The sequence below is a fragment of the Salvia hispanica genome, chromosome 6, assembly GCF_029641045.1.
Source record: "Salvia hispanica isolate PSC_SH4W2 chromosome 6, Shi_PSC_v1, whole genome shotgun sequence".
Classification (NCBI taxonomy): Eukaryota; Viridiplantae; Streptophyta; class Magnoliopsida; order Lamiales; family Lamiaceae; genus Salvia; species Salvia hispanica.
In genome coordinates this window covers 41,253,902-41,269,281 of record NC_142697.1, presented here as the reverse complement: position 1 = coordinate 41,269,281, position 15,380 = coordinate 41,253,902, and the positions used below count along the sequence as shown (strand labels likewise).

Sequence of the window (15,380 nt, the reverse complement as noted above, 5' to 3'; positions counted from 1 at the left end):
CAATGAAGATGGATGGTGAATACATAGAGAACAAGTCCTAAAAGTTGTTTGTTAAGTTTAAAGAAAGTGGAGCAAGACACAGGTAGTTCGGTTACACGAATATAAATATCAGTTTCATTGACATCCATACTTACCAGTCTTTGAATCACATTGTCCTCAAAACTATACCTTTCCTCTAGCCCCACTACATTACAAAAAACTCGCAGTTTATTGACTTACACATCCGTTAGTGAACAATGTAACCAACGAATTTCTGTCCCAGACTCCGCCCGCTAAGTATTCCAACGACGTATCTGTTGGAATTTCGTCGTTAACTAACGATAGATTTCAAGCCGTTGGTAATTCCCTCAGTAAATAGCATCTTTTTTATAATGTACACAACAATCATGAAGCTCCATAGTATCAATATTCTCCTCCTCCTCCATATAAACTTCTCAACAACAACAGAGCCTGCTAACACTCCCGCCAACCTTATCCTCCTCAATTGTGGTGCCTCGGGCATCTCCAACGACACCAGCCACCGGACTTGGGTGGGCGATGACCATTCAAGCTTCTCGGCTGTATCTTTAGCATCCACAGCCACCAATATGGATCCCAATGTTTCTCTCGTCCCTTATCAGACCGCTCGTGTTTTCAACAACTCTTTCACCTACACATTTCCCATCACCAAAGGCCAGAAATTCCTCCGCCTCTACTTCTACCCCAACATCTACTCCCACCACAACACTTACAAATCTCTCTTCTCAGTCACTGCAAATTCCTTCAATCTATTGAGCAACTTCAGTGCTTTCCTTTACTCCCAGAATTCTTCACAACCATCTTTCATGAAAGAATTCATCATCAATATCAAAGATCATAGTAAAAAACTAGCTTTAACTTTCTTCCCCGAGCCATCCTCTACTGGCTTCGTGAACGGCATTGAAATTGTCTCAATCCCGGATGAACTCTACTTGCGTAGAAATGAGGTCATCAAATATGTCGACGAGAACACTCAGATATATTATCTGGATGGCAATTCAGCCTATGAGACTCTTTACAGGCTAAACGTTGGCGGTGGCAGAGTTAGTATTGAAGACGACAACAGCATGTACCGGGCCTGGTACCCAGATGATGATTACTTAGTCGGCAAAGCTGCCGGTAAGACTTATCGCGCCAACAACAACATTGAGATTACCACACTTCCACACTATGCTCCAGATATAGTATACACAAGTGCTAGACTGACCGCGAATACCACTGTCATCTTGGGTTGGGAATTTCTGGTGGATTCGGGGTTTAACTATCTCATCAGGTTACACTTCTGTGAATCTACACCGGGTGTAACCAAGTCAAGACAAAGGACTTTTTCGATATCCTTGAACAATATTGAAGCGGATAATGCAGCCGATATTGTTTCTTGGGCCGGCGGCCCTCTACTTCCCACCTTCAAGGACTACATAATATGGACACCTGATTACCGCGGCGATCGTGGGAAACAAAACCTGGTTCTGTCTCTGTTTCCTGTCTATGCAGAAGATCCACAGTATCGTAATGCTTTCTTGAATGGTCTTGAAATATTCAAGCTCAATCGTACAAACGGGAGCCTAGCATCTGCCAACCCTGAGGCCACAGTGAACCATTTTCACCCATCTCTGAAGGAGAAGAAAAGTCGAGGATTGTCTGTAATTATTGGTGTTACGGTGACTCTGGTGATCGGCGTCCTTGCTGTGGTTGGAGTATTGAGTTTTCTGATTTATCATAAATTGAAGAAGCAATCTTATGGCAGTATGGCCGAGTCATCCTTCCTACCTCCTTCAACCACGTCAACATCCTCAACTACTACTGCTGATTCGCACCCTTGGAATTCATGCAGATATTTCTCGCTCGCTGAGATCAAAGCTGCAACATCCAACCTAGATCGAAACTCCATCATCGGGAGAGGAGGATTCGGGTGCGTGTACATGGGGGTCATAGACGAGGGTGCCACCACCGTGGCAATCAAACGGCTAAACCCGTCGTCCAATCAAGGGGCTCGCGAGTTCCTAACCGAAATCCACATGCTGTCGAAGCTAAGGCACCTCCACTTAGTGTCACTTATCGGCTACTGCGACGAAGAAGGCGAGATGATCTTGGTGTACGATTACATGGCCCACGGCTCTTTACATGACCATCTCTACAGCTCCCACAAACCCCCTTTATCATGGAAGCAGCGCCTCCAGATCTCCATGGGCGCTGCAAAAGGACTGCACTATCTCCACACCGGCGCTGAACACGCCATCATACATCGCGACGTCAAGTCCACTAACATCCTACTCGACCACAACTGGATCGCCAAGATATCTGATTTTGGACTGTCCAAAATGGGAGAGTCGAACGATTCGTTCACTCATATCAGCACCAACGTCAAGGGCACCTTCGGGTACTTGGATCCGAAATACCTTTCGACTCATCAGCTGACAAGAAAATCAGATGTGTATGCATTTGGAGTGGTTCTGTTCGAGCTTATTTCTGGAAGAGCTGCGGTGGATGTGAGGCTGGATGAGGAGCAGCATAGCCTGGCTGGATGGGCTCGAACTTGTGTACGAGAAGGACGAGTGGACGGGCTCATTGACAGCAACCTTGAGGGGCAGATTTCAGCAGGTTGTTTGGATGTGTTTGTTGGAATAGCAGGGAGGTGCATACACATTCAGCCACTAGAAAGGCCTAGCATGGCTGATGTGGTGATGGGCCTCGAATTAGCAGCAGCGTTACAGGAGACAACGGTGGTGGAAGATGATGATAATGATGCCGAAGGGATTCACAGCGATCAGAGCCAGGTGTTTGTTTCTATGGATGTGATATGTGGCACAAATTGTTCAGAATCAACCGGTTAGGCCAGCCGAAATATTGTTCAACTCCACTGTCATCCCTCCCAAGTTACAAAATAAAAAATACACTCCCTACAAAAGAAAAGGAAGACAGAGTGGCCTAAGCATCATGTACCTCTTGACTTGTATCCAAATTTTTAAAGGTGCATATAAAGTGTACGCTTAGTGACTTAGTCACAAAACTGCCAAAAAAAATATACTTCTTCCCGTGTTCCAACATGAAGCTCTTGTTGCAAAGGCATGTTTCCCTTGTCGCACGGAAAAGGTATTAGTTCCTCCCTCAACGGGCACGCAGTCTTGCCAATTTTAATCATCCGATATCGGCTGAACTGAGGGAACACCTCTGATCCGATGATAGGCACCATAGCAATCAAGTTTGAATAACTCACAGAGAAAGCATAAAATCTGCGAGTGGTGGAATGAGAAATATGAGGACTATCACCAAAACGTTAATTGAATTTCAGCTGCCTTGCATCTATGTTTCGTATAGTGTCGACCTCAGAGGGGGGATCATCCTGGCTTGCGTTCGCTTCGGTTTTGATGAATCCTTTTGAGCATTGCCCTCCATCTAGAAAACGTGTTAAAAATCGTTCATACTAGTAAACAATAATGTCTTGCAAAGTAGAATTCAAAAAAGTAATTACAGGAGAGAGCTGTGTGATAGAGGAAAGAAAGGATGAGCTTGAGACAAAAGCTAATAATCTGATGCACTCCAAACATCTTCTTCTGGTAACTCAAAAAGTACTTGATTGGTTTTAGTTTATTTTATTCTTTTACATGCCTGACAATTACTATATAAGAGTAGAACAGTTGTATGAGTGTATTCACGAGATTTAGAATATACACACTGACGCCTTGGAGCAGCATTAATCAAATAAGAGGCTTACAAGTGAACTATAGTAGTATTAAGGAAGGAGAAAATAACAGAAACACCAATCCTCATAGCTGATGGCTGAAGAGCCTGTTTTTTCCTCATTTAACTTCTTTTTCAGGAATTCCATTCTTGCTAGTATTATTTTTAGAGAGCTTAACTGCTTCTACTTTGACTACAGTTCTAAGAAATTCATTGCAACTTTCTTCTCTTTTACTAAGGATGATATCTTCGACATGAAACACAAATAACCGTTAGTGGAAAAGTGGAGACTCCTTAATTAAAAAAAAAAAAGGAATATTCTAGAATTTCCAAGTTTGGCATAGATCTCTTTACTAGTACATCACAATCACTAAAATACTCGCAGGTGACAAGCCTAAGACTAAGCCTATAATTAGTGAAAAAGGATAAAGCAAAAATAGTAGTACACACTTTTTCACTCATACAAAACCTTTTCTTTTACAATTTTTAATATGTTTTATTAGGAAAAACTGATAATAAAAATATGGGAAAAATTCACTATACATTGAATATGTAATTTAAATTTTATAGAATTTTGTAAATTTATTAAAAAAGGATTGGAATGTTTTAGTAATAATGAATAAATGAGAACATTGAGAATATAGCTGTCACTATTTAGCAAATCAGACACACTTATAATAATATGAGTACGAAGATATTTTCTGAATTTAGCTGTCACTACAAAGATAGTTTGTGCGTCCACCCCAAGTACGAAGACTACGTCAAAGGGCAATGAAGATAAATGGTGAATACTTAGGGAACATGTGTCAAATTTGATATGGAACAAAAGTGGAGACAACAACAAGACATAACAAGCTCAATTATACTCCATATAACCCTCCAAACTGACTTGTCTTTGTAGGACCATTGACCTGCAAACTTACAAGTCTTTGCTCATGTAATGATAAGAGGTTTTGTGAATCAAATTCAAACTGAACATTTTTTTACTATCCAACTCAGCGACCATGAAATTCCATACTACTAAATATCTACTCCTTCTCCTCCTCCTCCATCTCTTCCCAGCAACAACAATGTCTGCTGCCACAGTGCCTGCTTACACCCCAGCTGACCGTATACTCCTCAACTGCGGTGCCTCAGGCATCGTCAACGACACCAGCCACCGGAGTTGGGTGGGCGATGACAGGTGTAAATTCATGCAAGAAAATGCGACCATATCTTTATCATCCACAGCCTCCACTATGGATCCTAGTGTTTCTCCAGTCCCTTATCACACCGCTCGTGTTTTCAATAACTCTTTCACCTACATATTTCCCATCAGCAAAGGCCAGAAATTCCTTCGCCTCTACTTCCACCCCAACATTTACTCCCACCAAGACACTTCTAAATCTCTCTTCTCTGTCTCTGCAAATTCCTTTAATCTACTGACCAATTTCAGCGCTTTCCTTCATTCCCAGAATTCTTCACAGCCATCTTTCATGAAAGAATTCGCCATTGATATCGAAGATTATAATCAAACACTAGTTTTAACTTTCTCCCCCGAGCCACACTCCACCGGCTTCGTGAATGGCATTGAAATTGTGTCAATCCCGGATGAACTCTACTTACGTATAAATGATTCAACCAAATTAATTTGGGAGAACATTCTGGGTCGTAGCAATTCAGCTCTTGAGACTCATTACAGGCTAAACGTTGGCGGTGGCAGAGTTAATATTGAAGACGACAGTGGCATGTACCGGGCATGGTACTCAGATCATGACTACTTAATTGGTCAAGATTTTGGTTACACTCGGGCCATCGGCAATTCCAAGATTAAGGCCACTGTTCCATACACTGCTCCAGATATAGTCTACGCAAGTGCCAGAATGACCTATAACACCAGCAGCTTAAATTGGGAATTTCCAGTGGATTCAGGGTTTAACTATCTTGTCAGGTTGCACTTTTGTGAATTTACGCAAGGTGTAACCAAGTCAGGACAAAGGACTTTTTCTATTTTCGTTAACAATGAGGCTTATCCTGCATTCGATGTTGTCGATATGGCCGGTGGCCCTCTAATTCCCACCTTCCAGGACCACATTATGTGGCCCTCTAGTTACCACGATTATGGGAATCAAAACCTGATCAGTGTGTCTTTGCATCCTGACTCTGCAGAGTATCGTAATGCTTTCTTGAACGGCCTTGAAATTTTCAAGATCAATAATACCAACGGGAGCCTAGCATCCGCCAACCCTGAGCCTGTGGTCAAATCTTTTGAGCTGACGGTGAAGCCCAACCAGGAGAAGAAAATTCGAAAATTGATTTTAATTTTTGGGAGTGTGGTTGGCATCCTTGCAGTGACTGGAGCTTTCCTGAGGCTGAATAAAGCGAAGAAACCATCTTATGGCAGTGCTGCTGAGTCATCCTTCCTACCTTCTTCAACCACGTCAACATCCACAACTAGTAATACTGTAGATTCGCACCCTTGGAAATCCTGCAGATATTTCTCGCTCACTGAGATCAAAGCTGCAACATCCAACCTAGATAGAAAATCCATCATCGGGAGAGGGGGATTTGGGTGCGTTTACATGGGAGTCATAGATGACGGCGCCACCACCCTGGCGATAAAACGGCTCAACCCATCGTCAAATCAAGGGGCTCATGAGTTCCTAACCAAAATCCACATGTTGTCGAAGCTGGGGCACCTCCACTTGGTATCACTAATCGGCTACTGCGATGAGGACGGCGAGATGATATTGGTCTACGATTACATGGCCCACGGCTCTTTACATGACCATCTCTACAGCTCCCACAACCCCCAATTATCATGGAAGCACCGCCTCCAGATCTCCATAGGCGCTGCAAAAGGATTGCACTATCTCCACACCGGTGCTGAACACGCCGTCATACACCGCGGCGTCAAGTCCACTAACATCCTACTCGACCAAAACTGGGTCGCCAAGATATCTGATTTTGGACTGTCCAAAATGGGAGAGTCGAACGATTCGTTCACTCATATCAGCACCAACGTCAAGGGCACCTTCGGGTACTTGGATCCGAAATACCTTTCGACTCATCAGCTGACAAGAAAATCAGATGTGTATGCATTTGGAGTGGTTCTGTTCGAGCTTATTTCTGGAAGAGCTGCGGTGGATGTGAGGCTGGATGAGGAGCAGCATAGCCTGGCTGGATGGGCTCGAACTTGTGTACGAGAAGGACGAGTGGACGGGCTCATTGACAGCAACCTTGAGGGGCAGATTTCAGCAGGTTGTTTGGATGTGTTTGTTGGAATAGCAGGGAGGTGCATACACATTCAGCCACTAGAAAGGCCTAGCATGGCTGATGTGGTGATGGGCCTCGAATTAGCAGCAGCGTTACAGGAGACAACGGTGGTGGAAGATGATGATAATGATGCCGAAGGGATTCACAGCGATCAGAGCCAGGTGTTTGTTTCTATGGATGTGATATGTGGCACAAATTGTTCAGAATCAACCGGTTAGGGACTTGAAATATTGTAGCAAGTATACTGTATACACGATTAGGAGTGCTTTATTCTTCGCAAATTGTAAGAAATATGAAGAAATGTGAGTTGAAAATGTAATAAATTAATGGAATATATGGCCTACTTACTAACTTAATGAAATGTGAGTAACGGTAAAACCTGACTTGCATAATACAAGTGTATCATGTGACTTTAGCCCAGTGGATCAAGTCATGCACGAGGACTAGCCTTTCTGGTTGTATCGATCTCTTTCTAGTTGGGAGAAGAAAAAGCTGGAAGATGCCCACTGGATCGTGGAATCGACCGGCCATCAATGACATGCACTACAGCTCCAAGAAGCAACAGAAGCTATTAAGGGAATCCAAGCCCGAAGGAGCTGACCAGTAACACATATCGGGCATGTTTGCAAGCAAGAGGATCAAGAATGGTACCGAGAAAAATTAAGTAGACAGATGGCACATATCCTTATCTCATGTAGTACTACCATACTACCATGTAATCTAAATTTATGTAATGGTTTTCAAATGTTTTCTTCTGGATTATTTTAAGATAAGAACAATACAATAGGGAAAGCAGAAGTCATCAGGAAAATGTCTTATTTAGAAGCTACATAAGCAACAAGACACAAACATTGGCTCCTCGCCTTCAAATTACTTTATCATCTTAATAAATAAACGGCATGTCTATCAGACTTTAAAATCTACCTGTAATCTCATTCGTCAATGCTTTTGCTGAATTTTGGTTTCAAGGCTTTGAATCCAGATGCACGACCTAAACAAGTCCAATAGCCAGAACAAATAGACTAATAAACCTAATCAGTACTTTTTACTCTCACCTAATTCAAACAACAATACAACCAGCAAACTCTGGATTTCTTTGGTCCAATTTGACATTTACATCACATTCTGGGCATTCGCTTTGCTCTCCGCATAAATTTTCAAGACTCGAAGAAAACCGAGACTTCCATCACCAAACACCGCATAAAATCTTAGTTAACAACAGCCTAAGATAAAAGCTTAACTAAGAAGATCGGCGCTGCGGTCTCAGTTCCAGAGAAGCGCAAATTCATACTCTCAAATTATAAAGTTGGAATCAAACGTGCAATCAGCGAGGAGAAGCCGAATTCAGCTGAACTTACTGGAATCGCAATGCTCTGCGGAATGCACAACAAAAGGCCCGGTGTATCTATATTGCATGCAATTAAAATTTACCTCCAAAATATTAGTGGACAAATGTAGGGCTGCTTAATTGTATAATGGGCATTTGTTCCACTCCCACATAAGTTATTTGTAGTATTTCTTTTTGAGATGTTAAATTAATTCATTTTCTTTAGCAAAATATAACTGTATTATTCTCTCTGAAAAATGATATGTTACATATTTTGAGCATCACTCTCGTTTGACGCACGATTAGTATCGATCATTTTAATTTATATATTCAGTTTGATTCTATTCATTAAAAAATGTTATTGAAAATTTTAATTTCACAAAATTCATAAAAATCAAAGCTCGATTTATTCGTTTTCTTTATAATTTCGAATAAGGTTGTTGTCAATGAGCATGTCCACTTGTCCTTCCCGTACACATATTCGAGCTCATCCAGCCAGGCTATGCTCTCCTCATCCAGCCTCACATCCACCGCTGCTTTTTCCAGAAATAAGCTCTAACAGAACCACTCCAAATACATACACATCTGATTTTCTTGTCAACCGATGAGTCGAAAGGTGCCCAAGACATTGAAGATCCGACAAGGTGCCCTTGTGTGAGTTGAAGAGATGGTCATTACACGAGTGCAAATACTTGGTACTAGTTTGCAAGCAATGGAATTTGATGAATATAATCAAGTGTCTAACTCCACTATCCTCCTTCCCAGGTTACAAAATAGAGTAGAAAACACGTAGTATAAAGGAAGACGAAGAAGAGGCTGGCCTCACCATCATTTAGCTCTTGATTTATCAGATTTTGAGGTGCATATAAAGTGTATCCTTCGTTACAAAACTGCCAAAAAAAACATATGGAGTAGTGCATTTATAGTAGATGCTTCTTCCCATATTCCAACATGAAAGCTCTTGTTGCAAAGGTATGTTTCCCTTGTCGCACGGAAAAGGTATTAGTTCCTCGCTCAACGAGAACACAGTCTTGACAATTTTAATCATCCACTATCGGCTTAAACTGAGAGAACACCTCCGGTCCGAGGACAACACCAACACAATCAAGTTTGAATAACTCACTGAGAAAGCATAAAAGCTGTGAGTGGTGGAATGAGTAATATGAGGACTATCACCAAAACGCAGTTGAATTTCAGCTGCCTTGCATCTATGTTTCGAGTAGTGTCGACCTCAGAGGGGGGATCATCCTGCCCTGCACTGGCATTGGTTTTTGATGAATCATTTTGAGCATTGCCCTCCATCTAGAAACAAACATTAATCACGCCTTAACCCCAGAAAACATATATTAAAAATCGTTCATTATAAACAATAATGTCTTGCAAAGTACCGTCTCCAAGACAGATTTTCAAAAGTGAAATTCAGAAAACGTAATTACAGGAGAGAGCTGTGTGATAGAGGAAAGGATAAGCTTGAGACAAAAGCTAATAATCTGATGCACACCAAACATCTTTTGGTAACTAAGTACTTACTCGATTGATACATAGTATAGTTTATTTTATTCTTTTACGTGCATATAAGAGAACTTAGAGAGTTAGAGTAGAACTCATGTATGAGTGTATTCACATGATTTAAATTAAAAATATCCATACTGACGGCTTGGAGCAGCACAAATCAAATAAGAGGCTTACAATTAAACTATAGTATTAAGGATGGAGAAAATAACAGAAGCACCAACCTCGTAACTGATGGCTGAAGAGCCTGTATTTTCCAAATTAACTTCTTTTCCAGGACTTCCGTTCTTGTTATTATTCTTAGAGAGCTTAACTGCTTCTACTTTGGCTTCAGGGCTTCCAATCAAAGAAACTGAAGGGTCTTTTACCCGTTGTAAGAACCTCACTGCAACTTTCTTCTCCTTCATTAAGGATGATATCTTGGACATGAAACAGAGATACTCGTTAGTGGAAAAGTGGAGATTCCTTAGCAAAAAATGAATATTCTAGAATTTCCAAGTATGGTATAGATCTCTTACATCACAGTCACTAAAATACTCGCAACCTCCTTATTACGCAAAATTTCTTTTATTTGCAATCTACTTGAAAAGGTAACAAGCCTATAATTAGTGAGTAAAAGGATAAGAGAAAAACAGGTACATACTTTTTTAGCATGAAAGCTGAAGTAACCTGATTTAACAATTTTTCTGCGTATTTACAAGTCAGCTCTGCTCTTTAGTCTTTACCTATCCCCATCCCTTTCATTCAATTCGTGATACTAGATTTAGAACTTCATCATGTCAGTATTTTTATGACCCTCCATGCCACATATATCCATAACAAAACACATGATGCAAATGCAGAATTCTACAGAAAAAATGGATTGAGTTTGATCCCATAACCGACTTGGATTTTGTTACGATACTGAAAGAAGGTTTTTAGCCTGCATCCTCCTTAATACCAAATAAATTACAATATTAGACTGCAGCATTATGAATGTGCTGGTTCTGCCCCCATAATCTTTCAATGAATTTTTTTTTTAATACTAATAATTAAGAAAATAAGTGCAATACATTGAAGATCCCTACTAGGATAAAACTGTCGGAGAAACACATAAATTAACTATTGATAAATCTTCAAATATTAGAAAATAGAGATCAGCATTGAAGCACTCAGTAAGGAAAACCACTTTAGAAGAGATGAAACAAAATAATTTGCCTTCTATATTTCCGAACAACACCATAGTCATAAGCCATACACATATACTAGCTAGAATAGGACGTATCTCAAAATCAATAGAAGCTTACAAGCATTGGGAACTAAAAGTTAAGGAGTAATGCAGAAGCATTGTGCTCCTTAGGCAAATATCCTGAGAACATTTCTTAGAATAGTTTAATGAGCTCCTTATCCAGAACCTTCAGGCACACCCCACAAAACAAATGTTTTAAATTAAAAGGAGTGGAAATCCAATAAACAAATAATATGACCAACCCCTATGACCAAAAGAGTCTTTGTTACCAACTTCACAAGTTTAAATTGTGCGAAGAAGTGTAGCTAACCTGCTTATGAAGGCGCTCTCTTTCAAGTGCCAACTGCAATACCAAATCTGTAATCAATTTAGTACGCACCCTAATATCTTTTGCAGTTTCATTCTTAGCTTCATTGGCATGCTGCAAAGAGGTTTCTAAGTGTTCCACTCTACTGGTTAGAAAATTTATGTCATCAGTCAGTTCCGCATTGGATTCAGATAATAAAATACACTTGTCTTCAGCACTCTCAGTCTGACTTTCGGCCCTTAGAACCTTGGATTTTAGATCTTCAATTAAGTTTCCCATGTCCTTGATTATGCAATCTAGCATGCTTTGCTTCTCTTGACTAGCTTCAGCAGATGCCACGGCATGATCTCGCTTAATCTCAGAATCCTTCAATTGTGTCTCCAATTGTTCCACCTTATTAGTTGCATGAGTAATGCTACTCTTCAGGTGGATGACATCTGTTGTGAGCTCCATGTTAGACATCCTAAGCTTTTTACACTCAGCTTCAGCAATCTCAGCTCTCTTTTCAGCTTCAGAAGCCTTTTCTGTCAATTCATTATTTTGCTCTCTAAAATTTTCAAGTTTAGATCTCAACTCCCCTTCTCGTTCAATCAACCGATTCATACTAAGCTGTGCCATCTGGATTCTCCCACTTAGTTCTTTTGAAACCCCAGAGAGTATTTCAGCACTATTTTCTGCCTCAAACAATCTTTCCCATGTATCATCAGCTTCAGAAGCCTTTTCTGTCAATTCATTATTTTGCTCACTTAAATTTTCATGTTTAGATCTCAACTCCCCACCTTGTTCAGTCAACCTATTCATACTAAGTTGTGCCAACTGGATCCTCCCAAATAGTTCTTTAGAAACCCCAGAGAGTATTTCTGCACTATTTTCTGCCTCAAACAGTCTTTCCCATATATCTTCAGCTTCCTGTTCCATGCAAAATACTTCTTGCTGCAGCCGAAGTTTTAACTCTTCTTCAGTTTCTCTTGCCTCATTTAGTTTCTTCTCAAGATTCAATTCCCGAGCTAAAGATTTCTCCAGCATTCTCAAGATACTCTTCTGCTGTTCTGCTGTCTGCGTTTTTATCTTTGCACTCAAATTTCGATCGTTGTTATTTTCCAAACAACCAACATCTTCGTTATCTTTCCCTGTCAATAGTTCAAGTTATTATTAGATAAAGAATCACATTCTCTATAAGATATAACTCTCAGAGGTCACATCATTGAAAGTGGATATGAAAGACCACAGCAACTCCTGCTGGACAACATGGCCTCACAATCAAAAGTGACTACATCCCATGTTAAAGAGGTTAAAGTACAACAAAATATAATTTAAAAACTTACGTTTTTCATCACCAGAAAAAGCTAATAAGATCCTCTGGAAGTTGGCAGATTGCTCCTTTAAGCCAGAAACCTGCTCGAAAGACTGCTTCAAAGAATCCTCACAATCATGCAACTTATCTTTTATATCATAAAATGTATCACCAAGTTGCGTGAATGAAGAAACAACTTTCCGAGAGCTGACAATATCAGTATGAAGAGCTGATAGAAATTTCTCCAGTTCTGTAACTTCAGAGTCCAAAAACCCAGATAGGAGGTCAAATTCTAATGCTTTCAGCATCGGACCTTCCTGAGTATGATTTTCTACCAAAAACGCCTCAAAATCACTTCCCCTTGAAGCCACATGCATGACGAGTACATCTAAATTAATCAACTTCTCGGAGTAATGTGCTATATCTAACTCAACTTTTGTTAAATTTTCTGCTACACTTTCAACTTCGCGCATAGTGTCTCCACCAGATGATACAACTTCAAGTGAATCAACATTATTTGATTCAGACTCTAATTCACCATGATTGCCATTTTCAATTGAAGAGGGTTTGTCTTCAATACTATCTAAGTCCATTTCAAGTCTTACAGTAAATTCTGTACTTGTGTTCCTGAAAAAGAGAGAATACTTTGTGTTTTATCATATTGAAAACTACCAGAAGTTAACCTAACCCAGTAAAGAAGATGCATAATATCAGAAAAAAGAACGAAGTACTATACACAATCCAAACTACTTGCAAGTATAAAGAACGTTTGCATGTTATATGGTCAAGTGAAACAGGAAACATGAAAGATGAAGGAAAAAAAAGTTCAGTACAAGTGTTCCTTAGCAGTTTCAGTAATGCTACCTAAATCTGTAAATTGTGCACTAAACAACATAACTTTTAACCACCAATAAAAGTTTATCGCATTAGGACATAAGAAGTGAAAAAGTTTAACCAATGGAACTGATGGTTAGTGACACATGAATGCCAACACTTCCACCCTGTGAAGGAGAAACTCGATTATAGATCACGTCTGATCATAACAAAATTCGCGGGTTCAATACGAGAATGATAGCGATGTCTAAATCTAAATGCACACTATCATATTTTTTCATGTCCCTCTGCCTTCTAATTCTATGCATTTTCCAAGCCCAAATTAACCTCAATGTTTTAACAGCTTCATTATTTTTTTTCTATCTCAGTCTGTCAGTCAAGTGGAGATACAGATACTATAAATCAATAAACTCATTTTATTGGAATACCATCATCCTAAATGCACAATTTGCTTCTGCCACGTCCAAATTTTAAAAAGCAAATAAACTCAAGTATTTGTGATCAAATTTTTGTATCCATGTAAACCCAATCCTACAAACATAAAGCCACCTACGGCGCCATTTTATAATTAATTAGTGAAAACATGAGATTTTAGAAGTACAAGGTCTTGTTCTCTCTAGATGATCCTAAAATGTTCACTAGTCAGTGGCCACGATTGAAATTCCTAAAACAATTATGGAAGCACCAAATCCAAAATACAAGCAATCATAGTTTACTGATTGAATTTCTTAAACAAAAATATCCTATTATTCGATCGATATACTATCATTTGCTTCTACATGGCGCAGGCAGACAATCATGATTCATGATGATTGGGGAAAATCAGCAGCTAAAATTTGCCTTCTAATTCATAATTCAATTCAGCAGCAGCTTCCATATAAGATAAACATAGTTCCGAAAACCAAAAAATCTGCAGCTCCAACAAACTACCGTATCATTGCTTACACACACAGATGCAGCAGCACGAATCAATTCTCGATAAATTAAACGAAAATGCTCAAAAATAAGTAATTCGTCAGCTGACAACAATATGGCGTAGACAGGATTGAGAGTAATATGGATGATGGAAAGAAAATAAAAGCAAAGGAAATTATTAAGAACGAACAGTTCAGAAGTGGCTTGGTGAGTGTGGAATTAATTTAACTCTTTATTTATTATTTCTAGAAAATATGATTCAAATTAACCGACTCAGAGCTGTTTAGGCCGCACGTGTGGTCACGTGCAGATGATGCAGGCTGTCTGCTGTTTTATTGAAGCATTTGGGCCCCACGATTCATCAGCATCTTGGGCTTTTTCTTAAACAGAATGCTTCCTAAGCCCAATAAGAAACCCACTTCTTCAAATCTCAATAGATTTTTCTGGGGTGAAGCTTAAACTTTAAAATTATAAATAAATAACCTATATTTTTTTAATAAAAAATTGTACTCCTTATCACCGAACTTTGAAAAAAATATATCTTCAAATTTCAAATGAAGTTATAATAGGCTTGAGCATACACTTCAAGGCTCGCTATGACGTAGAAGACTCAAAGTTAACATAAAAAGACTTGGAAATTCTAAATTTCACTCAGATAATATCCAACATGGTATTAGAATTCTATCATCCATTTAAAAGATTCAGGCCTCCGGTGAGATGTTCCGGGTGGAATTTGGAATGTCCACATCAACTTCAAGCCTAACAGGTCATAATTCGAGTTTCAAAATATAAGCTTGTGTCATTTTTACATTTTTTTTGAAAATTCAGGTCATATATTTATACTTAAAATTTGAGTTGTTTTTAGTTTTTACATATGTGAAATAATTGAGACGAAATCCTATCAGAATATATAAACAATGTTAAAAAATTCTTTACATTCCGATTGATCACCATGTGTTGTCCAGCCATGAAATATCTCCTATGGCATGCAGAATCTATTTTGAAGATT

General features: G+C 39.5%; 1 protein-coding gene and 2 pseudogenes across 8 annotated transcripts; 2 read left to right on the top strand and 1 right to left on the bottom strand.

Annotated features, from left to right (window-relative positions):
- The first annotated feature begins 386 nt into the window (after positions 1-386).
- On the top strand, positions 387-2,852 carry LOC125206855 (receptor-like protein kinase FERONIA pseudogene; annotated as a pseudogene).
- Positions 2,853-4,701: 1,849 nt separating this feature from the next.
- Positions 4,702-7,315, top strand: LOC148923802 (receptor-like protein kinase FERONIA pseudogene; annotated as a pseudogene).
- Positions 7,316-8,983: 1,668 nt separating this feature from the next.
- On the bottom strand, positions 8,984-14,590 carry WIT1 (WPP domain-interacting protein 1). 8 transcript variants are annotated; one of them, XM_089061183.1, is made up of 6 exons: positions 14,387-14,590; positions 12,654-13,249; positions 11,332-12,458; positions 10,018-10,212; positions 9,512-9,534; positions 8,984-9,403 (listed from the first exon to the last, which is right to left on the bottom strand). In XM_089061183.1, the coding sequence occupies exons 1-6, from the start codon at positions 14,392-14,394 to the stop codon at positions 9,322-9,324; spliced, it is 2,031 nt and encodes a 676-aa protein (XP_088917309.1). In that variant the 5' UTR covers positions 14,395-14,590; the 3' UTR covers positions 8,984-9,321. The 8 variants fall into 8 exon arrangements, 7 of the variants coding, with proteins under 7 accessions (XP_088917309.1, XP_047963123.1, XP_047963124.1 ...); XM_048107169.2 differs by having other exon boundaries at positions 9,313-9,403; positions 9,512-9,583; XM_048107171.2 differs by having other exon boundaries at positions 9,313-9,403; positions 9,512-9,539.
- Between the last annotated feature and the right edge of the window lie 790 nt (positions 14,591-15,380).

Excerpts from the sequence above, each read along its gene's own strand:
- WIT1 (XM_048107166.2), bottom strand. Across the intron at positions 10,213-11,331 it reads GAGAGCGCCTTCATAAGCAG|ATATCATCCTTAATGAAGGA; the intron begins GTTAGCTACACT and ends TTCATGTCCAAG. Across the intron at positions 9,584-10,017 it reads CTTCAGCCATCAGTTACGAG|ATGGAGGGCAATGCTCAAAA; the intron begins GTTGGTGCTTCT and ends GTTTGTTTCTAG.